General features: G+C 41.5%; 1 protein-coding gene across 8 annotated transcripts in view; it reads right to left on the reverse strand.

Moving 5' to 3' along the window:
- The window catches only part of Satb1 (SATB homeobox 1), a 93,784-nt gene that overhangs the window by 18,670 nt on the left and 49,967 nt on the right, over positions 1 to 25,147 (reverse strand). For all 8 annotated transcript variants that reach the window (XM_075980974.1, XM_075980971.1, XM_075980970.1 and 5 more), the window contains exons 8-9: positions 19,242 to 19,454; positions 11,727 to 11,882 (exon numbers count right to left, since the gene is read on the reverse strand). In XM_075980974.1, coding sequence (XP_075837089.1) covers positions 11,727 to 11,882; positions 19,242 to 19,454 — 369 coding nt within the window. The remainder of the gene's footprint in view (positions 1 to 11,726; positions 11,883 to 19,241; positions 19,455 to 25,147) is intronic.

The raw sequence follows: 25,147 nt of genomic DNA on the forward strand, positions 1-25,147 counted from the left end.
CTTCTTCTCATCCAAGTTAGCTGTCCTCTTAGGAAAAGCTGAATACAAGTTAAGAACCCCTGAATGGGAAGGGTCCCTGACCTTAAGTGTACATTGGTACACATACATATACCAAATATATACTCACATACTTCAAAATATTTTTATAACTAATCTAGATAGGATTCAGCCAATTAGATGAGATCGGACACGTTCAGGGTGGAGTGACTGTAGACAGATTCAGCAAATTAGAAAAACTTGTTATCTATGAATTTGTAAAATAAATTCACTTCCTCCCACTCCCGAGGAACATGTTTCTGAAGAGGTAAGCAGAGTTAAACAGTTACTCCGAGTAACTACACCCTGAGATGCTCGGCTTCAGTGCTGTACCACTGAATATGTACAAGTCTGTGGGGGGGGGCGGGGGCGGGGGCGGGAGGGATAATATGGTTCTCCCTAAACAGTTCTCAGGTCAGTCCAATGGGAGAGAATGTTTACCAGATTCACATATTCAGTTCTCCTGAAGGTCACGACTAAAACATGTCTATGCCTTAAGAACCGTCAATGGAAAACTGCACTAATGTACCCAGAGCACACTATTTTCCTGGTCGTGTCACCAAACTGGAGAATGAGTTTACAAACTCCAAATGTAAAATCGCATCCTAATCTGGTTAGCTTCATACCTTAATCTGAGCAACTCTCTACGGGTACACAAGGCTGGGGGAGTATCCTTTGAGAACTGCCGACCTGCTGGGGGAAGGGAACAGGAGAGACACAGGCTAGGCAGCATAGGGCTGCAACAAAGGCATGGACTCCAGGGTGGACAGGGTAGTTAGGGAGGAGAAGCTGCCTATCAAAGCAGACACTTGATTTGCTCGGTCAGCATTAAGGGAGATTACTGCTGGGGCAGAAGACGAGTCCAGTAGAAAAGGGAGAGGAAGTGAAGACTAAAGATGAAAACTGGGGCAGAGGGTAGGAATAACAGAGCACACAGTCATTGGTCTACACTAGTCATCCATAATGACCAGTGTAAAATCTACCCAGCAACAGAAACATAAACTCTGGCTGGAAAGTCACCTTGATGGATAAGGCTTTGGTCTTTATGATTAACCAGGGTCCAAGTTACTTAGTTTCTTTAATCAAAATTACTAAAATAAAATTATTCTGCATAGGCTATTACCCTTCCCCCAATCTCCAAACACAAGAAACAAAAAATTAATTGCCAGCCAGGAAGAACGAAGGCAATTTAGGCAGTAACAGCTTGGCGTGGACTACACTGGATTTCCTAAGAGCATTTGTTTGTGGGTCTAGAGTTTACATACAGCCTTTAGTTCCCTGACTTTCCTGAAGTAATTGATTTTTACCTAATCTGCATTTCATTTAGAGCACCAAACACCAGTGAAGCCAAGCTACACCCATGACAAGGAGCACTCTTGCTGGTGCTGGACACTTCTTAGCATGCACCCATGCTCCACGCCTCCAAATGTGGTGCACAGTCTCCTCTTAAGGGAGCTGCCTCCCATGTTCATTTTTAATTTGTGTTTTCTCTTTTCCTAGCCTCTCCCAAACCTGGGAATTTCTGTGCTGCTCTGATTCTGGCAATCACTGTTCCTGCACCCATGAAGCCAAGCCCTTTCTTCTCTGCCAGGATGGACCCTGACGAGCTACTGCATAAAGGGGGGGGGGGCTTTCTCTCATCCCTAACAAGTCTCAGATGAAGATGCCACCAAAACAGCACTTGCCTATAAAACAAAGCCTTCCCATTACTTGACCCCTTAGCACTTCTGTGATTTATTCTTGTAAAACCCTCTTTGGGCAGTACTATCCATTAAAATAGTGTCTCGTTCACACTGAACGCCTGTCTCAGTCTCAGATACACAGAACTGGTTCTACACTGGGCATTAAATGTAATGTTCCTTAAGCTGTTTAACTTCCTGAAGAAATTCAGAGCCTCAGATGCGAAACGACTTGTTTGGAAACACACAGCACATTTATTTATAGGGTAACTGGGCCACAGCTCTTCAAGACTCAAGGTTTCCTCTGAAAGATGAAGTTCATGTTTCAGGTGTTTCATCAATGAGCTGTGCATCTGCCAGCAGCTACTGTACCCTTTCCCCATCAGAAGAATTAATCAGGAGACAGTGCTCTAATTCCTTCAGCTCAAAAGCCAAGTGTGAGCTACACTGCCATGATACCAAACGAGGGAGTTAAGTCCAAAAGAAGGTAAGAGAGCACTAGGGGAACCTATTTTCTCATGTGGGTCTGAAGCCCTAAAGCAGGGCACCTCAGCAGGGCTTAGGATGGTAGACTGAGTCAGAGCAGCATGAAGACTGTCACAGCCACAAAATCTTTATCTGTAGCTTGGTTTTCGTTAGTGTTTGTTTTGAGACAGGATTTCTCTGTGTAGTTCTGGCTGTTCTGGAACTTGCTCTGTAGAGCAGCCGAGGCTGGCCTTGAGCTCACAGATCTGCCTGCCTCTGCTCCCGTGCACGCTACCACTGCCTAGCTAGCTATCTGTGCCCTGTTAACACACACACATGGAAACTACTCTTATATCAAACAGAACCCAGTAAGATCACGAAAAAAACTAATAGATTTTCCTTAAAGAGTGGGATCTGGAAGCCTAATACGATGGGAAAAGCTATTCTTCCCTTATAATCAGAATTCTGAATATTCCCAAACTTGCATACTACTGGTTCTAACTGCATCTGTCAGCACTGAGTCTGTCCTTCCGGTTCCGTTTTGTATCAACAAGTGTTTTAAGCACAAAGGGTTCCAACACACTGGTTAAGTCTGCAAATGTGAAAAACTAGGGGAGGAGATTTCACAGTGGAGTAAGATCTTTTATTTGCAAAGAGCTACTGTAGGATTCCACTGAGTGGAGACCCTGCTGGGGATTGTGAAATGTGTGGCAGCTGTGTGAAGACTTCTGGGCTATCACAGACGGTATTGATGAGGTTCCGAGTTTCATTCTCCCCAACTTTGATTCAGTAACAAGGCCTTCTCGGGACCTGAAATTACAGGTAGACTGCAGTAGGGCTGAGTTCATTCACCGACTGGAAGAGGAACTTTGCGCCAAGAAGGATTCTGAGTGACATCTAGACTTAGGAGGACAGTGTTGTGATGGTAGGTGCATGGAAGATGGAGGCTGAATGCAATCTTCCATAATAACACCTTTGAAACGACAGCGCAGACTGCGGAACCAAAGACAAGAAAAACTCATGAATCTACAAACATAGATGAAGGGTACACAAAGGAGGGAAAAAGCCCAAACTAACTGTGAATGAACATCTTAGCAGCTGAACTAGAGCCTCATAGGCAGACCCTACATGAGTGACTAACCTCCCCTTTAGCATGACACTCAGGCCAAAAGAACATGGGAATCAGCAAGAAATGTTAGGTTTCAGAGCTGGAGACATATCAGAGCAAACAGAAAACACCCAACAGCCGGGTTAGGATGGAAGGTCGTTCCAGTGATCTAAGACAACTTCACAGAGGGAAGGAGCAATGTAGAGATGGGGAAAGAGTGTTCGCAGACGGGGCCAAAGCCAGAGGAAACCCTGCTTGCTAACCGCAGCAAGCAGGAGAATGAAGAGTGCATCCGATCTGGCGTGTGATGTCCATTCAGAAGGGAACGACAGTTGTGTCTGTGATACTTGGGTTTCTTTCTACTCTCTGAGTGCTCCTCTCCCTTGAGCTCTGACTTCTATGGAGCTTCTGCACTTACAGGGATTCTCCTGACCTGGTGGTAATTCTGGCTTGCCTGCACCTTCCTGCAGGGCTCTCTGGTGTTTTAATGCAGACACTACCATTTTCTAACTCTATCATTCAAAATGACTGTATGTTAACAAATATCGAGGAAAGACATTTCCTGGCTGAGCCCGTAATGTTTGGGAATTGTCTGATATCTGACCACAAAGGCTAGAGTGACAACTTACTAACTACAAAAACAACAATGAAAGCTATTTTTGGAAAATTACATTTACTCAATCTTAGAAACTCATTCAAAATTTTCATTTAAAAAGGGTTAACTCTTTAAAAAGGCATAACGTCAAAGGACTATTCCATGCCCACAGAGCAAAAGAAGAAATATTTGAAAACACAGTGCCCAGATCCACTAGAGACCACATATTTTTCCCATTTAAGTTTTGGTCAAAGTGGAAAACTGGAATCTGATAAGCCTTTGATAAATAATCTGGAGAAAAAAATGAACTAGGTAACTTCTCCATCTTCCTAAACACTTAACTTCTTTGTATTGCATTTTATTTTTATTTAAGGACATTTTACGCACATATACATACCCCAACCCTTAGAAAACAAGAAGGCTGAAATTTTAGTTACACCACATGTGGTTTTCATCTGTGAAAAATGAACAAGCTGTTTGTGGTTAAACTGTCTAATCGCCTGTTATCAATCTAGCGCTGCATTCAAGATTTACAGGGTACATCAGCTTCCGTGCCACATTAGCTGGGAGGGGGAGAAGAGGAGGAGGAGAGAGTTTATCCTGCGGAATAATATTTCCAATGCAGCCACACTCGCACTACATCTGGTTGTGCTGGTAGCGGCAGTTAAATTGAAATATTTCACAGCGTGTGTCAGAAACATGCAGAATGGTAATTATGACAGATCTGATTAAGCCCGAGTACCACAAGCTCCCTGGCCAGCGCTGGTTCTGCAGGTGTGACCTTGTGCGTGCCTGCGTGTGTAAATAAAATTAATTACAAGCGAGAGGGTGAAGGCTTCGGTGACATCACAAAGCGGAGGAACTCCCGAGGGGGAGACCTAATGGAATATTTTCCCTCAGTCTAATAATACAGTTCATATTGACTTGAGGTAATTAGTGGGATCATTAAAGCAGTTTTCCCGGCGTATTTGGCTGCCTGATCAGATTAGTGAAAATGTTCTTCAGAACAAGCCCTGTGTGGTCTGCCAGAGAGGAGGAAATAAAGAACAACAAAGCATATTTGGGAATGATAAGCAGTGCTGGACTTTCACGCCAGGAAAACGTCCTTCCTTCTCTCTGGAGTCTGCAGACCCAATGTCTTGTCCACTCTGTTTCCTCTCATGTGTTCTTGCCCACATTCGGATTCTCTCCATATCCTCAGACCACTCCATCACTAAAACCCATCCTCAGTTCCCCAACAAATCTCTCCTAAACAAGGCAATTTTAAAAGCAGGGGAAAGTGTCTGAAGTGAGCGTTTTACTATTAGCTGACAATATGGGGCCACTGGGAAAGGCCACACACACATACATACACAAGCATAAAGAAGCACATGCAACAGGGAAAACTGTCACTTAAAGTCACCTGCTAAACAAAAGATTCCTCTCTTATGTAACACTGAACGTAGCCAATATTCCTATGTGAATGTCAAAACGGGCTTCATGTAGGACAAAGTTGGGTCGTCCGTTCTCTTCCATTTGGACAGATCGCGAAGCCTCGTCAAGAAAAGGGCCATTTGTTTGAAAATACTCTACTGAGCACGCTCTACCTTGCTCCTGGAGCACGCCAAGCGCTGTCACAGATGGCGGGCTCTGACAGTTCCCATCCGTAGTGTCGATGCGCGACAGTTCAGCACAAGATCAGTGACATTCTGTCTCATTAGAACCATGCTAATTATCACAGCCAGTTCCAGGGAAACCATGTGTTGCGATGGTCAATTTGAAGGAGTCTGTGCATCAACAAACTGGTAATAAGGATCAGACACCTTATTATAGGACAGCATGCTGCCTATGATCTGATTTACGGAATCAGAGGCACTGGGGCGGCCGAGGAGGCTGGCAGTTTATGAAACAGTGTGTTTAAACCCAATTTCTGAAGTGTACTGCTTGAGAAGGGAACTGTTTGAAAACAACACAAAAGCAGCTGGAATTCTTAAATCAAAAAAAAAATCAAGAGAATAGATTATTTTTTTATTAACCTATAATAGAAGCAGATTAAGACTTAGGGAGAAAAACAACTTCATCAATTTGACAATCAGAAATCAACTCCATGAATGGTTTGGAGTTCATATTTTATAAGTTATTCAGCAGCCAATTATAGAAAGGTCTATTCCTACCAATCTTTAAAACACAGACAGTACTTCTTAGTAGGTAATCTCTGATTTTGTGTTATTTTACCACGCAAAAGAATTGACTTCTATAAGATACTTGGAACAAGTTCTTTACAAACTGTTAAGCCCCGGAGGCAGGAGAGTGGGTGGGGCTGTCTTCTCTGGCCAGGCCTCTGCCCACCCACTTTTGCTGGTGGGAAAATCAGAAGCGTATTTTCCCTATTGTCATTCTGCATAAACTCACTTTTACTGCACATTCATTTCATGAGGCCTTTATTTCCAGTCCTCATGTGAGGAGAAAAAGCTAACGCTAAAATAAAACCGACATTCATTATGTAAAACATAAAAGATGACTGAGACCCCCGAGAAAAAGCTCACCTTTCCTTCGGGTCGCTCAGTGAAAACATCACACCCGTATTACATTCTGTGTGCAGTTTAACTGGACGACATCAGGTTTGCAGACGAACGCTCGCCCTGAGCTAACTTTCCCTCGCTTTTGTGATGGTGTCCATCTTGAGGAGCTGACCTGACTGATGCCCGAATACCAAAGAGCTTCTGAGTCAGGACCACCCCCCCAGGTTCTCCGACCACACTTTGTGGCGTCTGCTACCATTTTAGGATAAAAGGTGGCCTGTGGTTAGAGAAGATTCTAAAAATATTCAAGCTTTGTAATGGAATAAACCACTGTTGCACGGCCACACACAGTGGCCGTTCTCACTTCCTCTCCAAGACCCTCTTTACAGAGCTGGCCCAGTACTCACAGAAGTCCTTTTCTCTGAATTATACCCAAAGTTTCTAAAAGTGGGCCAACTGTGCTTAATGACTTGTGACTGTATTTGTAACCATTAAACCTACTATGCTGGTTGCAAAAAAAATTAACGTATTTATGACTTTCAGTCAATCAACTTCAGAAGATAAAAAATGAGATTTTTAAATTTGAAAATACTAACAAGAGAGCCAAAGGTCTTTTGCTTGACTTCTGCAGGAACAGTACTTAAGTGGTCAGATATCCCTTTATATAATGTTTTAGCCAGAAAATGGGCAAGCAAACACTTTTCTTAATAATGCTGGACCTGGAAGAACAAGCCTTATGCTTAGCAAAGCATGTGCTTGTTTCAGAGCACAGAAAGCTAACTTTATTCAGATCTACAAATTTAACTAGTCCTGTTTTTACATTGCCTGGCATATGTGATGGACTGCCATGCTGACCAGGGTGGTAGGTACGTAAAGCATTGATTCCAATAGGCTGGTTTAGTATTCAACTAGAACCGGCAGTGTTCTGGAAAAGTATAGCAAATGTAATCTCAGTACTAACACCCATGACATTTCCAGCAGTTGTTGTCAACAACACTCTCAAGAGGAGACCAAGGAACCAACCCCTCCTTTCCAGTCAAGAATCTAGTACAGGGGCTTTGTCAAGCACATGCTAAACTTGACCTGATAGGAGTGAGATGGGAGCTGCAGCGTTAGGTATGCCCTGTGCCTCTTCCTCCTTGGTTCTCATTAATCCTTCTCTTGCCCTTCCTCCTTCAGACAAGGAGACCCCAAGAAACCTGAGCTGCCCATGACCAGGGTGTGGCTCTACCCAGCTGGAAAGAAATGGCTCCCACCAAGGACCCTCTGCACATCTAAGAGATGGGCTCGGATGACACAGCACAGGGATCTCACTGACTGCTCCTGAGAGATGTGGCCCCAGAAATAAGAGAAACTGTGGCTCGCATGCTTGTGGGGCCCCGAGTGCCTTAAATAAGAATCTGCACAGGTAAAATCGTGCCACGGCAAAGTCTGTGACGGGAACATTCTCAAAGAATGAATTAACACCCAGCCTCCACCAAGAGCAGCTCCGCCTGAACAACACTGAAGGTGCCTTCCCTAATATGATAGGATACAGTGTAACAGCTTCCCTGGTTTATTTCTAGCTCTGCTACTATAAATTCTTTTACACACATTTTTAGCCCTAGTTCTAGCCCTCCTGATTTGTGGCAGTTTGATTGTATTAGACATCCCAACTACAAGTCAGAGTGATGCTTTTTAAACCCAAGGACTACGGAAGACCCAAGTCCCTCTCATTCATACTACAGGCCTACATTTCACAGACAAAAGTGTCTGAAATTGTTAGAAGAAGAAACAAAAATGTCTTTAAATTATCTGGTCCATTCTACAGGTCATACTATTTTTAAGTTATAATCCTCTTTTTATGTATTTAAAAAATAAAAATAAATTCAACTTATTAATACAGCTCAAACCACGGTAACCAGTCCTCTCCCTGTGGAGTTTGAAGAAGATCACGCTGCAAGCGTGTCCAGTCTGATGTAACTGCATAGCTCCCTGCCGCACCTAGGAATACCCTGAGCTGTGAAGCAAGCAGGAGGAACCATTTCCTGGCGAGGATGGAGACAGCAGAAGCCCCTGACTCTGCCCATGCAGCTGGGTCTGCAGGCTCCACTCCACAAACACAAAATCAATGTAAAAATTACATGGACAAGGCAAGGCCTTTGGCGCTGTTATGTCCCCTCGCTGGACACACACCTGAAGTCTCAGAGCTCTCCTGGGGTTTCTGTGGAATAAAATTAGAGTCTAACATCTGCCACTATTAAGGAGAAACTCCACTTCCATCTCCCACATGTAAACACCGAAGCCAACGAGCAGCATCCGAGCCTTGACATGGTAATGGTTATTATCCAAATCAGCTATTTTTTTTAAACAGTAAAATTAGCAAATCCTGCTTCCATAATAATTTGAGGGTTATCAGAGTAAATGTTTGATAAAATTCCAATTTGACTCACCTGGAAAAACTGCTGCTTATCTAAACATCCTGAAAAGAAAAAGTGCGTTCCTGTAGCCATTTGCATCAGGTTCAGGAACATCATCTTTTGAGTAGGCAGTAGCAGCTTTTCTAACCTTCAGTGCTCACCTGCGTATTTCATTTAGACATTTCATTTCGGGTTAAAATAATTGCATTTCTATTACTCATCAAAGAAATGAGCTGATTTAGTTCTGGTCAAAAGGCAGAATCAACACAGGGAGGCTCCTCGTAGACAAATCGCTCTGTGCACTCGGCACTGGAGAGCATGCTCTCCTTTCACAATGGAAGGTACTCCAAATACATAAATATAGGATAGATAAGTCACTCTTCTGCATGGGAAGGGCTGAATGTCTTACTGAACACATTAGAAATACCATCCCTTTGTGCATCTGTAACGTAAAGGCTTATATGCACACATTGCATTTTATACACACCCCACCCGGAGGAACAGTATTTCCTTCTGAAGAGCCCTGATCACTAGTCTGAGAAGTAAACAATTATCTCAGAAGTTACAAAATTCACCATGTAAAGGTCAGTGTTGAAGACTTTGCATTAGCTTTTCTGTTTCCTTTGAGAGCAAAAGAACAAAGCCTAAATAAACTCAGCAGCCGCCCTTATTGGCCAGATGTCCTGTTATGACACAGTCTCCGGACCTTCATTCCTAAGGAGCCCTTACATTCTGCATGTGTCTTCACAAAGAGGGCAGTGTAACATCTAAACTGAGTAACCAAGAAAAATTACAAAATGTTGTCGGAAGTAGAAGACATTAGTGACCAGAATAGCTGTTCAAGAGAAGAGAGTCACATGGTCACTTGGCTGCAGCCTCTACCTGGCTCCCTGAAGTTTCTTCAGCCACTAATAGGAAGAGTGGAAGTCTGGGGTATTCTTGAGACACTGCGAGACGGGAGACACTGAGAAGCTGTTCACCGCCATTGCGGAAGTGTACACTTGAGGCAACGATGATTAAGACGCTTACAAACACCACAGCACACCAAACAGACTCAAGGAGCCCAAGTGGTTCCTAAATCAGTAACTCAGCCCAAACGTGGGGAATCTCTACTGTCACCTAAGCAAGAGTCAAGCCACAGGTGGCAGGCACTTAGCAGAAGGCAACTGGGAAGGGTGGATGCAGGTAAATGACAGGTGACAAGCAACATGAGACGCACGGAAAAGCTTTAATATTAATTTTTGTTTGTTTTGTTTCATGGCTGACCTGACTATAATAATGTGCATCTAGCTCCTCCATTTTGGAGATTTGGAGAAAGTGCTTGGCCTTTGTAGGAAGACAGTTTATTATGTAATTGGACAGGCCAGGGTGGGGTGGGGGATGCAGGATCAGAAAGAAAGGCAAAATAATATGTATTTAAATAAGAGATCCTCATCATAATTAGACTAAGTAGTCAAAACAAGAATGTGCCGGGTGGGTGGGGTGGAGTGAGACAGGACATTTCTCTGTAAAGTGTAGTCTTGGCATGTAAATGAAGACATCTGAAGGAACACACAGGTTTGAAGCAGTTCTAACATTCTATCATAATTAGAAACATTTCAAGAGCCCTGTAATTTCCAATCAAAATTACAGTAATTTCCGATATGCAAGCCATGATTCATGACAGAATTTTACATTCCACGAGAGATGACGGTGGCCTGATGCGTGACACGCTGGGTACAGCGCTAACATAAACAACTCCGTTAATGTTTAAACAGTACTTGATGTTTAGAATCTCACAATAAAAGAAACATATTATTGTAGAAATTATCACTTTGACAGTGATTGAAGGGTAAGGCAGGCATGCGGCCTATAAAGCTATAATTTTTTACAGTCCACAGCTTGAGTTTAATCATTTTTATATAACATTTCCAAGATATCCCTTAAGAATTCATCCGTCCTACAACTTAAACAGGAGCAACATGTTTGTGAAGTAAACCCCCAATTAAGAACCATTATTAATGCAGACCGAGTAAAAGTTTAGGAAAAGCCAAAAAGTATTATGCTATAAATTTCATGTTGTGAGTACTCCCAGAATTGTGTATTCTATCACAAACCAACATCATCAGGATGTTAAATAAAAGGTCACCTAACGATTATGAAAAGAGAACTGTGTAATATTTCAAGTTACTAAAATCTTGCCCAAGCCCTGTGTCCTACCACAGTGTTACCAAGTCCATTTGTGAAAGGGAAGAGAATCTTGTATTCTAAGCTTCTAAACCTATTCATGGCTCTGGTAAACGGCTAACGGACAACTGAGTCTATTCTAAAGGGGACTCTAGTAAACAGTTACCAACATAGCAGAGTCTGATTTAAACAAGAGATCTGGTAATGGGCTCTATGATCTAGCTATTGCTTTTAAATTTGCTTTGAAGAGGTCTGGAACTTCCAGTTTAACTCTATGAAGTCATCAGAGTTGGCCAAGTTTCCTGAGTGTAGCGTAGTTCAATCTGTCTTCTGTACAACTACAGAAAAACGGAAATCACTAATATGCTCGAACGTATGTGGTTGTTTTAAAAGCTCCTGCACCACGGTAGGTAGACTAGCGGCAAAGGAAGCTGTATGATTCTTTTAAACTAAAACTGAAGGGCGTCTGAGGAGTAATGAGACAACAATAATGTACATGTTCTCCTATGAAGCAGCCTAGTAAGCTGTACCCCCGAGAGTCCACTGCTGAACAACTATTAACCACCTCAGAGCCCCCCTGAGAAACCCTTGGTCTAGGAGCAGCTGCTGGGGGCCAACCACCGCCATTCCAACACTGCTGCTCAACAGAGTTCTCTACACAGTCCTGGAGGTCGTAACCTCCTGGTCCTGTCAATCCACACTGAATACAGACACGTCTTTCGTAGACTGTGCCACAGGCATGGCAGATCAACACTCATGCCTGATAGTGGTACTGACCTGGCTTTTTGTGGCAGCAACCTTTGCAAAGAGTGCTTGGGACACTTTAGCACGCTTCATTTCCTGCTGAATCTCGTCATAAATGGAGGCATTGATGTTCATAGTATTGTTCTCTGGTTTCCCATTCCTCTCAGTGGCAAGAGTCGCTGTTTTCACCTACAAAACATTTTGAACATGGCTGTCATTTTTCATTAGCCAAATTGATTCAAAGCTATTCAGACTGGGCATCCAAGCTGGGCACCGTGACTCCTTTTATGATCAAGGTGATCAACAGTGCGGTCATTCAACATTAGTTATTGCCCTGAGATCAGATTGCTTAAGTTAAGGACGTCACACTGTCACAGGTGATTGCATCTGTAATGTGATGGCAACTGCCAGCTGACAGGAAAAATAATGCCATAAAGTAAGTTTTCTGGAAAAGAGAGGAGCTTCAAGGACTTGAAAACGCTGAACTCTCTCCCAATTGCCTCCCATTTTAGCCCCTAACAATGGCAATCCACAATCAGAACCATAATGCACACTGTTGTCCTCGCTGGGTGCCCAGGGCTAATGGACAGTTACCTCCCTGATAGCTGTTAGATACCATGGCCTTTCTCATTTCAGACTTTTTAAAAATGCCTTTCTCTCTTATGTTTCATTTTAAAATCTTCCATAATAAAGCCATTTCCAGAGCTGCATATTTAAATCTTCTGCCCGTCCATGAACAGGTAGGAAGCCTTTGGCTCAATTATTATAAAGGCTGCTTGAATTCCGCACGTGATGTCCAAGCTGCCCTGTCTGGTTATTTCACCTTTTCCTGGCATTGTGCTGCGGAACAAATTCCTTTGGACTTACAGAACTAGACAAGAAGAAAATGTTTCTTAAAATGTAGTTACATTTCTGTAAGTTATACAAAATATATCATTACAAGTCTATTCAAAATATATAATTACTCAAAAATTTGTACCAAGCCTTTGATAATGGAGGTAAGCAGGAATAACTCGAAAAATGTTCTCTACCAACAAAGACTGGGGTTTGGAAACCAAACATCTGCCTTAAAAGCTGATACTATCATTTTTAATTCCAATTTCAATTTTTATCATGCAGTTATATGAAACAGACTTGGACATCTTCTTATGAACAACAAGGGGAATTATTTTTCCAAGGAAATTGGCAAAAATGTGATTGAAAACTTAGTTTGGAGGCAGGGCCACACTTCTCAGCCAAGGAAAATCAGGCGTTCACTACTAGGGCCCTCCATGGAGACCACGGTTTCTCTAGAGAGTTATCGTCTTGCAAATAAACTTTGAATAACAGAAAAATAAAGCATGTTAGGATAAATGCACAGATAATACACGTCAAACTGTGGTGTTCCATATTAACTAAACTCTCTTCCCAAAAACACAGGGCATGAAAGTAAGCAGAGGCCACTCCAGAAGGAGATTAAAGAAAATACAGGCCCCGTGAAATGTACTTTTCCAGTCCTTGGAACTTCTAGTTGGACACAGTTGTTTTCACCTGAATTACCACCTGGAGACAGATACACAGTAAGACCCCCTCCTCCGTCCCAGCCCCAGCAGCAGAAGGAAAGCATCCTATGGGGCTGTACAATGCTCAGACTGGCTAAAACCATCACCTGTTCTCCAAGAGATCTCTGGGGCTCCTTTTCCAGCTTTGTGTCTATACCAGCAAGGGGTACATTAAGATTGGAGGTCACTAGGAACCCACAGGGCTGTGAAGCCCTAATCTGCTAAACATCACTTTAGGGGCAGAAGAGTCAACAGATTACGATAAATGGCCTACAAAGTTGCTTTGCTGAGATTTGAAACTTTGGTCTGGGGTGGTCTAGCTCTGTGGCAGAGTGATAGATCTGATCACCTCATGGAGTCCCTTCTAATACCTATTTTTTTCGCTGCTTAAATGAAAGAAAAAGCCATTTCAATTGCTTTGAAAATGGAATGTTATGGAAATGGAGGCCCCAAAGTCCATCACACTAGAAGAAGAAACAGTTCTATGGTAGCAAAGTGAGTAGCAACTGGAACAGCTCTGGTTTAAAAACTTGGGATTTCATCTGGTCTTTCAATTTTCACTCTTTTGTAAAAGTTAAATCGGAGAGTTTAATTTTCTGTGATTCTGTTTCTAAAATTTTCGTTAGGTTTTCTATAAAGCAATTACAACTTGAACCAAGAAGCAAGAATCCTAAATAACAAAAAACAACCATATACTCATTTCCTCGTTGGGGGGGGGGTGGGAAGAGAAAATCAGCACTAAAAGAAGAGAATAGAGAAAATGTCTAAAAACATGGTTAGTGCCTGGCTGCATTACTCAGTCAAAAGGTATTTAACAAAGCTCTTCGTGCTGGCCCAGATAGGCATCTTATCAGAGATAAGCCATTCGAATTCTAGAACCACATTTTTTCCTAAACACAAGTTATTGCTTAAGGGGAACTGACTTGGGCAGCTTTTCAAAATATGAAAGCTGAATTTTTCCCCAGGTAAAAAATGGAAACAAAAATCTTTTCTACTCCACTCTACTAAGTACTATTTTTGCTTAGTACAAAAAAAAAATCTTCTTTAATCCTGGTTTAGCTTTTAATATTATATCATCCATTAAAATTCATAAAGTAGTTCATCCCAGGCAAAACAAACTACTCTTCACTCTTCCCCACAAATAGCACAGGAGGTGAAATAAATGCAGTTGCAATCAGAATAGCTTTTATCAAGGTAGGGCGCACTACTCCGTTATTACAGTGGCGCCAGGGAGTAGTCAGGAATGGGAGCTTCATCCACCCTCCCACGTAGGGGACAGGCAGCTGCACCGGGGCTGCTCTTCCTTTCACTAAAGTTGTGCAGCAGAGCACACATTTGACATGGAAATTCTGATTCGCTTCTTCACTGATTGCATCATACTCTTGGGTTTATAAGACTAACACCCTTTGGTCTGGGTGGGTGAGTGAGCAGTCCCTGATGCCGGAGACGCTCCTGTAAGATAGGACTCTTACTACACAAAGTTAAAGTGTTATGCTGTTTTATGAAAACAGAGACTGATATTTGTTGGCTGGTTTATGTGTGAATGTATGTATACCCTCTGAACCACAGCAGGTGTGATGATCTACCTTAAAACTGGAAACACTGTTATACAGAGGTTAAGTAACTTGCCTCCTGCTCCAGGCTAAGCTCTAAACTTGAGTTTGCTGAAATTTGGACTTAGTCTCAAAGACCAGGGAGTTTTGCGGCACATGTTCTTGTGTGGGGTCTTGTTACTCAGAAAACTTCTCAGAGATCAAGACATGCTGGGCCTGCGTTCAGAAGCCCTTTGCTGAGTCTAGGTCACTTAGCTGTAAGGTTCAGAAGCTAAAGGTTTTATGATAAATATAAAACATCTAATCCAAATTTATTTTCCAAGGTATGCCTATTTCTCTTCTAAATAATTTTGTGGGCATATTTATGGGTGACGGACAACAGTCCTATATAACACTGCCTTCAGTGTCATGGTTTGAACATTTTAGACTTGTCTTTTTTTCGTAAGAACAATATTACTTTCCAGATCTAGACCTGAAAACGTCTTACCCTTACAAGACGACCATTAAATGGGGCAGTGTCCCCAAGAACGTTAATGTTTTCTCAGGAATCCACAAGTAACCGTTCTTCTCATGTACTGAGTCCATGCCTAAAACTGGACCCGAAGCCAAGATTTGTTGTGAAAAGACAGAACAATACAGGAATAATTATATAATCCTTATATGGACTTGGTACATTTTCTAATACATTTCTGAGAAACATCACACCTCACTTGGAAAGAAGCGAAAGAATCTCAGGAAGAGATACAAACTCTGTATAAGTCACTCAAAAATCACAACTTGTCAAACAGTTCTTATAGAAGTTAAAACTGGAAAAGTAACTCTAGAAGTCAACATGCATTAAAAACACATAAATAGCACAAGACGACAACGAAGGTAGAGGGCTTAGTTTAGGCCTATCTGTCCTGCAGGACAAATCATCTCCAGGAAATAATCATTAAAATCTATTTATAAAAACCCCTCTATTGAAATCACTAGGCAACTTTGTACAACACAGCCAGAAAACAAATCTATAAGATAGACTATGATGTATTTTCTTATTATGAATTTTTTTTTTTGATTTTTCGAGACAGGGTTTCTCCATAGCTCTTTTGGTCCCTGTCCTGGAACTAGTTCTTCTAGACCAGGCTGGCCTCAAACTCAGAGATCCGCCTGCCTCTACCTCCCAAGTGCTGGGATTAAAGGCGTGCACCACCACTGCCCGGTATTATAGAAGTTTTAAAAGTGAATTTTCTTCCAAAGACCATAAGTATAATTGTGCCAAGTCATTCCAAATAGATCACTTGTCAAACATTTAACCAGACAATAATCTTGAACATTCCTTCTAATCTAATAACACAGATTCCCATTTTCTCTGACTTCCATCCTTTTCCTAAAAACTGTATTTTGATAAAGGAAAATGCAGCGAATTTAATTAAGATTTGGAAACATTAATTAAGATCTTTCACTCAGTGTTTTAGTTCTTCTCCTAGCAAAAGGTTAATATTAGGATCCAATGAAGTAATGCACATGAAGGTGCTCAGAACACTGTGAACCATTATCAACTATAAAGGTATTTTTCCTTTTTCAGTTACAGCATGGAACTTATGAAAATCTGCTTCTGACAGGTTTGGCCCGGACCCAGTAGAGGACAATGGCCATTCATGGTTGCCTCTACTGGATTACCCAAGAGAGGTCTGCACTAGGGGCATAGCACCATGGCTAGGTCAGCCTTGAGCTTTGTTGCTTCTTGTGGCTGGGCTGTCTCCCGGTAAGGAATGTGTAGGACATCTTTCTGGAGACTATCCAAGGAAGTTCCATGTAAAAGATGACTTCAAATCTAAGTCCCTATTCAATAGTTTAGCTCCTCAGTCTAGGATGCCCCAGAAACCCTATAAAATCTTCCCAAAATGTGAGCTACATACTATAGGAGCTGAACAGATTCCAGTCTCCCAGGTTTAGAATTGTCTTGGGTGTCCCATTAGTCACCAAAGACCTCTCTTCTTTTTACCTCTGATGGGAGTTTTTTGCTCTTTTGTTTGTTTGTTTTTGTTTTGTTTTCAGAAAGAATCAGAGTTCAAGCCCAAACCCAAGATTTGTCTAAAAAGAAGTTTCAAATCTCTATTTTACAAAAAATAAAATGAATGGTGTTTCACAAAGTTTTCTCTGGTGATATATGAGACTGAAGACAGTTTTGCAGGCTTCTCTGTGGTGTTTTCCACCTTTTCTTGTCAGTCTAGTTACCTGGGGTAAACATATGAACCTCTCTTGGAGGTTCCATTTTAACTTCAACTGTTGATTCCAAACAGTTCTAACTTTCCAAGCTTGACAACATGCTTTCCTCAATCTACTCACTTTGCAGTCAGATAAACGGGTCATTTTTTAAAATTTAATGTGTTGCTTAAAGGGTAAAATGTAACCAACTGACAGCGAGCACTGTTCTAACACTGAGGAAAAAGTAAGACACACAGACACTCATCTCTGGATTTGATTAGACAGTCAATAAAAGCACACTAGGAAGAAACTGGAAGCATCTCACCGAGGAGTTACAGTGCCTACCCACTTCATATGTTCACCACTGGTCAACACTCTGACTACCAGCTTGGTTAGTCTTAACCCCCTTTGAGAACAAACAATACAGTGAAGGGTGTCTCAACCAGGAAACCTGAGACTTAGGATAAAGTAAATGACGTGTGTTTTCTATCCCCACACAGCATCGCATATGGTGCCTCTATAAATACACATACAGGAAAGTACTGAATAGTATTTTAAGGGTGTACGAAAAGAAATACCACTAAAGAACTAATACAACCTTGGCTCAGAAAACACTCAGTGAATAAGGATTAGTGTGATCATATTTAGAAAATAAAATTTCCCAAATTCTACAACATGAAAGCTGTTTCAGCACTAAATTAAATAACTGGGCGTACTGAAAAGAGAAGATGGCCAGTGCTAAGTCATACTGTTATTTTAAAAAGTATTCTAAACACCTCAGAAAAATACAGGGTAAAACCAGGCTAGTGCCCCCAGGTGGGCAATCACCACCTGGATGGTTACTATAAAAAAGTAAGGGTATGAACACTGAGAGTTTTAAACTTCTTTTTTTTTTTTTTTTTTTTTTTTTGGTTTTTCGAGACAGGGTTTCTCTGTGGTTTTGGAGCCTGTCCTGGAACTAGCTCTTGTAGACCAGGCTGGTCTCGAACTCACAGAGATCCGCCTGCCTCTGCCTCCCGAGTGCTGGGATTAAAGGCGTGCGCCACCACCTTATATCATAACCTACACAAGTCATATACATATTTACAGAGTTTCTAAATCTGTATTTTAGGAAGTATTACCAGTCAAACTCAGTAGCTATGAGTAGGCAGGCAGCTTACATATGAACATGGTGACCCTTCTCTCGCAAAACATCGTATCTTACCACAGTCTGCTCCTACAGATGTCAAGACAGACTGAGTTCCATTAGAAATGGATTTTAGAAATTATTTCTTTAGACTATTCTGTCACCAGTTTAAGGACCTCAATAAGTAGCTGGAGTCCTCAGCTGGAGGATTCCGGGACAGCTTCACTACTTTCTCACCCCTGGATGGGCTTTTCCTACACTCTACACTCAACTTCTGTACTCTGAAATACATGGACTTTTTGTTGACTATTGATGAGAAGAAATCATCAAAATCTGATTATGACATCATATTCCATCAAAACTGAATTTGTGTTCCATACTCAACTTTTTAAACAATTTTGGAAGTTTGTACCTGCCACAAACTAAACATGGAAGGAAATACATCTGCTTGTGGATTTGAACTGTCATCTATTGGTTTACACTGAAAGTTCCTGTCTTGACTTCTTGCAGTAGTTCCAGGGAGTTGAGTTAGGACTGAATTTCAAACAGGAATGCACAGTAAAGTTAGCTAGAAGGTAGACTCTTTTTTTCCTTCCTAAAATATGGAACATTTTGAAGAAAATGAAAATGTGCCCATTTCTGGGAATTCAGAGAGAAATCTTTATCAGTCCCATTTAAAGCTGCCTTCAAGAATTGTATCAAACTTAATTATGAAAGATTACAAACGAGATATGTAATTGGTACCAGCTGCAGTCCATATTGGAAAGCATAAATATAAATGAAATTATTTATTTTTTATTTACTATTCAAATGGCAGTCCTCAAACTAGTGATAGTAACCAGGTCTTATTATTTCTGTTCTGAAGTGAACAGAATACATCTGTAACAACAATAGTAGAGATGGCTACGTCACATCTTCAACCCTCAAGAACCCAAAGACTTGGAACAACACAAGGCAGTTTTTCCCCCCTAATTAGGAGTGAACTGTTTTCCATCAAAATGAGTGATTTGGGATGAAATTCTCAAGAAAGTCTATGGAACTTTTAAAAATCTGTATCTATTTATCTAATTTCTTGCTGAGAGTAATCATTAACATTTTTCAGGACAGGAGAAAGAACGACGAGGAAGAGAAGGGGCACCTGGGGGGGACGGCTGGGCGGAGTGCTCAGCAGTGGGGCAGGACCCATGGCCGAGGCGGCGTTCAGGCTCCGTTCCCTCTCATCCTGGTATATCCGGTCTCTTTCGGCTTCTGGCAACTGTAAGAAGTTCTGCATAGCCCGAAGGTTTACCAGCAGAGACTGGGATGCAGTCTTGGGGTCCTCTTCCTTTCGGAGGATTTCAGAAAGCAGTCCCTGCAGGAGAGGAAAGACACAGGGTGAGCTTGCTCCTTGCTCTAGCCAGGGTATGGGGAGTGTCCTATGCCCTGCCTTCTTCATGCCCTTTAGAAAGTGAGCGGTCAGAGGCCTCGAGTCTCTATAGGAATATATTAGCTGCAGCTGAAGTGGTGGAGAAGAGAGCCTCAATTGTATCCTTGATTTTATTAAGCATCTGCTTTACATAGAGCAGAAACTGAAATGGCCTAATTGGTCTCCTTCCTTTGAGTAGCTTAACTTGCCGTGAAATCTTTCCCAGAGAGATGGGGGGGGGGTGGAGTTAAGAATAAGTGAACTCTCCATAGCACAACAGCATTGAACTGGGCAGTTCTCAAGCTGAGACAAAGGCACAGGGCGAACAAGAGCAGACACAACACCTTTTCTAGAGGAGCGAGCCGAATGTGTGAAGAATGTACCAGAAAAGGAGCTGCAAACATCATTCAAGGCCACTAAGGCTTTTGTTTATACAGACAATATTCTGTTATTCCTTAATGTTGAAATAATGAAGTGCCACAGCTAGCCATGTGAATGTGCTGTTCAGAGGAAACGGACAACCACAAGTGATTTGAGAACGTTCTGTTCCATACCAGTAGGTAACAGGTTGAAAAATTAACACAAAGCAATCCTGAAATACATAACCATTCTTCTACACTATAAAATTCTGTTGCAGAATTTGACATATTGAAAAGAATATCATCAAATCACTTGAAACCGAAGATCACTATTAGTAACAACAGAAACTTAGAAACTCCTAGAAACTTCTCTTCAGATGTTTCTCTTCCCTCAGCAATGAAGTGGTAAAATACCTTTCTTTTTCCTCTGGGAGAATTTGTTTATTAAATGGTTGATTTCCTCCTAATGCATTTGAACAGTGTGAAGAAGACGTACAAACAAAGGCTGCTCTGAGCACCTAAGACTCAATAGCTGTGTCTTCGATTTCAAGTCCATAGTTAACGTGTGGGACACCAAGATGCCCTGCTTCCTTTACCTAGACACATCAGGAGCTCGCGGTAGTGGCAATCAAGGCCTTAGCATTACCTGACAACCCGAATCAACCCAACCCGTGGAAATGGTCAAACATGTACATTTGAGAGAAGGCAAAACAGACTCATCAAAGTTTTAATATTGGGGATTGTTATGGTTTCTTGGAAGTATAAACCTGGTTTCTTCCAAATTTCTCAAGTCAGTGTGTACCACGTTGCCTGATATAGCCTGTGGGTACAGATAGGATAAAAACACTGTCCCTGTCAAATAAATCACTTGATTTATAAGTTGATGTTTAAGGGGGAAAGAAACCTCCAACAAGCTCTGAGAAATTGAGTCAATCATAAATAAAGCATCTCTCAACAGGTCGATTGCAACCAAATCTGGACGTTCTATCTGAGCTTTCACAAGAAATGTTAGCTAAGAATCGAGGCCCTTGTCCTTTTGGCCATGATACTAACTAGTACCTGCAACTGTGTCTACTGAGAACAGTGCTCTGTCAGCTGAACTCAGATCCAAACCAGCCATTTACACCATTCAGCTTACTTAACTTAGTTAACTGGGCCAACTAATTAGACTATTTCTGATGTGTCTTATAGAAATTAACACACAAATCAGGCACAAAGTCTGTGCCATTGCTCCTGCAAAATATTATATACTTAGAAAACAAACAAACAGCGGCAGCAGAACCCTGGAAGCCAGGCATGGGGACATGCCTGCAATCCCATGCCTGGAAGGCTGAGACAGCCACGACCACACAGTGACACTGTCTCAGAACACGAATAAATAAAGGAAACAAATAAAAGATGCGGCTGGTAAAGCAATATATAGCAATGGGATAGGGGTGCATAAGCAGACGGGAGCATTGAGTGCAAGCAAAACGTCACAGACTCCTCCGGTGCAACAAGACTTTTGTCACTGGAGCCCACTGCCTTACGCTGAAGTTGTTGATAAACAGGAAGACAATTACGTGGCTATCCACTACAGAAATAATAAAGAAAAGGACATGAGAGTATATTCTAGAGGTCACGATGAACTATGCCTAACTTTACTACATAATCAAGGCCATGGGCCCTTCCAGGCAAGGCACTTGAGCCTTAGACGTCATTGCCCGGTGCTCTGTAAAACACCAGTCTGCAGGAGCCTACTAACTATTCAGTGTATTAAAAAACCAATCAGGGCAAAAGATACCCTGTATATATTTAGGTTTGTCCTATACCAGAGTACTTGAAATAAAATATCTAAATATCTCAAAAAAAAAAAAACAAAAACAAAGGAACATCGTCCATCTCTATTAAAGATGCCCCACAGCAGAGAACTACTGTGAGATTAAAAAAAAAAAAAAACAGAAGGCAGAAGCCCCTTCTTTCAAGTCCTGCGAGCACAGCATTAAGGAGAAAACCTGGTGTGAAGTCCAAGCAAACCTGAGTGAGTGCTCCCTCTGAGTAACCCCTTTCAAACTCAGTCATCCCTTGCAGGGGATGCAAGTCTCCTCCTGGACTGTGCCGATTACCGACAGTGCTCAAAGAGCTGCACAGCAGTCAGTGTGGACAGTCCACCCGTTCAGAACTTTTTTTTTTTTTTGGCCCAGAGCTTTCAATGAGGGGAGTGCCCCCTGGTGGAATTGCCTGAAAATATTGTCAGAAACCGTATGATTAGTGTTAATTTTAAAATAACTTAAGAGTAATGTAGAATAATCTGGATGCAGATGAGAACCGCTAGAGCCTGGACGCTAGAGTGCAGTTCTTGCCCTCTTCAGACTGCTGAGCGGTGATGAATTCAATAGGGATGTAGTTCCTTTTCCTGTTTTATAAAGGTCAAATATATGCAGCCATGCCAGGGAAGGTCAAGCCCACTTGTATTATTTCCTCATGACTGACTAATACAGATATCACTACCAATAACTCATCATAGTAAAGGAACAGAACACGAAGGCCTGCAACATCACAGAATTGGCTGAGGTTCTGAATTAAAGTGCAGCTATTTTGTGTGCCCTAGGTGCTGAATAAACTCACTGATCTTGACTGGGCAAAGTCATCAGTAACCTTGTTTCTAAAAAGAATTCAAAAACTTGTATGTTATGAAAGGGAGTTCCCAACATGTCATGAATATCAATTTTCCTGGAAGTTAGAAGATGTCCTTCCTTGGGACTTCACATCTCACAAATGATTAGATGTGTGTCATACACAGAAAAACATACAATTATTCTGCATTGTCACTGCTTAGTGGTGAAGTGAGAGCTCTGATTTTTTTCAATTAAAGAATTCATTTACTGGTAAATTCCTAAGCCTCTCTTTTTCACATTCCAACAAGAGTTATACAAGTTATTACAAGTAAAATTCATTAGTAATTGTAAAAGAAAGAAAAAACCTTCAGTAAATATTATCAGCACTTCCAAAAACTCATTATGAATTCTCTAAAACAGCAGATAAGTAAAAGAGACGGCCAATCTGAACAAAAAGCCTGCCTGGCCTCCAGCTTGTCTCCACTTTGAACATAATCACCGATTAAAATAGATTGTATCAGCACCGTGGAACTTCAAAGCCCTCAGAAAGAAAAAAGAAATTATTTGAGGAAGCCTCTCTCCTAAAGAGAAACACAGAATATTCTCCAGGCTGCCTGCCTGTTTGGGGAGTTCCTGATCACATGTCCAGGTGAAAGACTATTTCCAAACTCCACCTGCTCATGGACTCATGCCAAGCAAGTTATAAGTAGACACATTCATCTCTGTCCCTTGGTAGGCTCATCAAGAGCTGTCACGTCAGGTAATGGTACCTTTTTACCTTTTAGTCAATAGTGCTATGGACAGTGGACTTTTCTTAAATTACACTGAAGAATTATAGGAACACAGTAGTGATTTTTGTTATACTTAAGCAGGCAAATTTCTCTCCACCACATAATTCACAGAACTCAAATTCAATAAAACATTATATGATGGTCCATTACTGCTTTCAGTTTCGAATAATCCATCTTCATTCTTTATTTTACTGGAAAATAAAATGTGCCAAAGACAGGAGGGAGGAGGACCAGAGCTGAACTCTGAGATTTTTAAGAAATACATTTTCTTGTATCACAACCTTTAGATGACAGTATCCCAGAAAGGTGAACTGGAAAGTGTAAGTACAGATGCACCGGCATTCACTTCGGGGCACAGGTCTCCATTAGAAAGACATCAGCAGATCTCAGTGAGTGAATGGCATGTGCTAAAAGCTACTCTCTTCAGTACTGAGTAAATCATGACCATCATTCAGAAAGGGAAAATTCCCTAAAACAAGTAATTCTATAAATTTTACCATAAATTTTCAGAAATGGTAGACTTTTTTAACGTCTATGTTGAGAGTCTTGAGAGGATTATCATTTAATTTGGGAAGCCCTTTTAAGATGATGAGGGGATTCTCATGAGTTAAAACAGGAAATCCAGGGCTTAAAGCGACTCAGAGCTGTCAATGATTGAAATAATTTTCCGTTCCTAACCATGCCACCTATCACACCAGTGCTTTACCATGGTCTGCATAGGGCACAGCACCTCCTCTACCCAAGCAGAACTGTGCCTTTTCACGCACAACTTTGACGGTAAGGCCTGAGCCTGGGCTGGAAGCGCTCACTGAAATCAGTGCACCCCGAGCTCCCGGCTACATATGCATCAGCGTGTGTATTTCCGTACTCCACACTCACACCCTACTCTCACTCTGCACCTGCTTTTATTGAAATGCATACACTCTGAAATAAACACACTACATGCATTCATATGAATGTATAATCACTGAACTAAATGCAGCTGCGTGTGGGTGCTTGTATGTGATTTTTAAGTATGACCACTAAAAAATACATACATGCTTTGGTGTGCAAAAGCTGGCTCTCAATGAACATTTAAACATCCACACGAAACAGCCTATATTTAAATAGATAAATGAATAAATAGGCAGTTCTAAACGAGGCCCAGTATCTCCCACTGAGAAATACCAATTACTACTACATAAAGGGTTAAAGTTAAAGCTGTTTATCAACACATATTTCGGGATAGTGATTTTCTTTCTCTAAATCTCCCATTTAAAATGTGGTACCTGGGTGAAAGTATGCCATGTTTTGATGCTCAGAAAACGACCACACTGATCCCCATGTGAACCACAGAGAACCGCCTTTTTGCAGACACTAATTCATGGAACAAGAGAAATTCACCACTTACTGTAATAAAACCTAGAGATAACCAAAAAGGCTCTGTGTGAGAACCCAGGACAGACAGTGGGCATCGCCCAGCCGCAGTGAGGAAGTGTGCGGAGCCCTCCCTCATTCTTCACACTCACAGAACACACAGCCTTGTGCTTTAGCTCACTTTTTCAAGGGCTTATCGGTAAATCTATAGTCTGTGTCTGTGTCAGTGTGGTCTTTGTCTGAAGGCTTTAATTGAATTCAACAAACATTGGCCCAGGACTAAGCATTACGAGTAATTATTGTATTTACAAGTCAGAATTTCTAGAGGGTGGCCTTTGATTCACTGATTTTTTTTTATTATTGGCCCCAACTGAACTAAACGGTCATATTAAATTAGCTAGCTAATAAGGAACAGTTTTAAAGTTGTAAAAACATGGACTTCATGAAAATACCAAGTTTTAACCTGAGACAATCCAGTGTAAAAATCACTCTTTTAAAACCAGAACAAGAGCGAAGAGAAAGGCAGATGGAGAGCC

This window comes from Microtus pennsylvanicus, chromosome 7, assembly GCF_037038515.1.
Source record: "Microtus pennsylvanicus isolate mMicPen1 chromosome 7, mMicPen1.hap1, whole genome shotgun sequence".
NCBI classification, from domain to species: Eukaryota; Metazoa; Chordata; class Mammalia; order Rodentia; family Cricetidae; genus Microtus; species Microtus pennsylvanicus.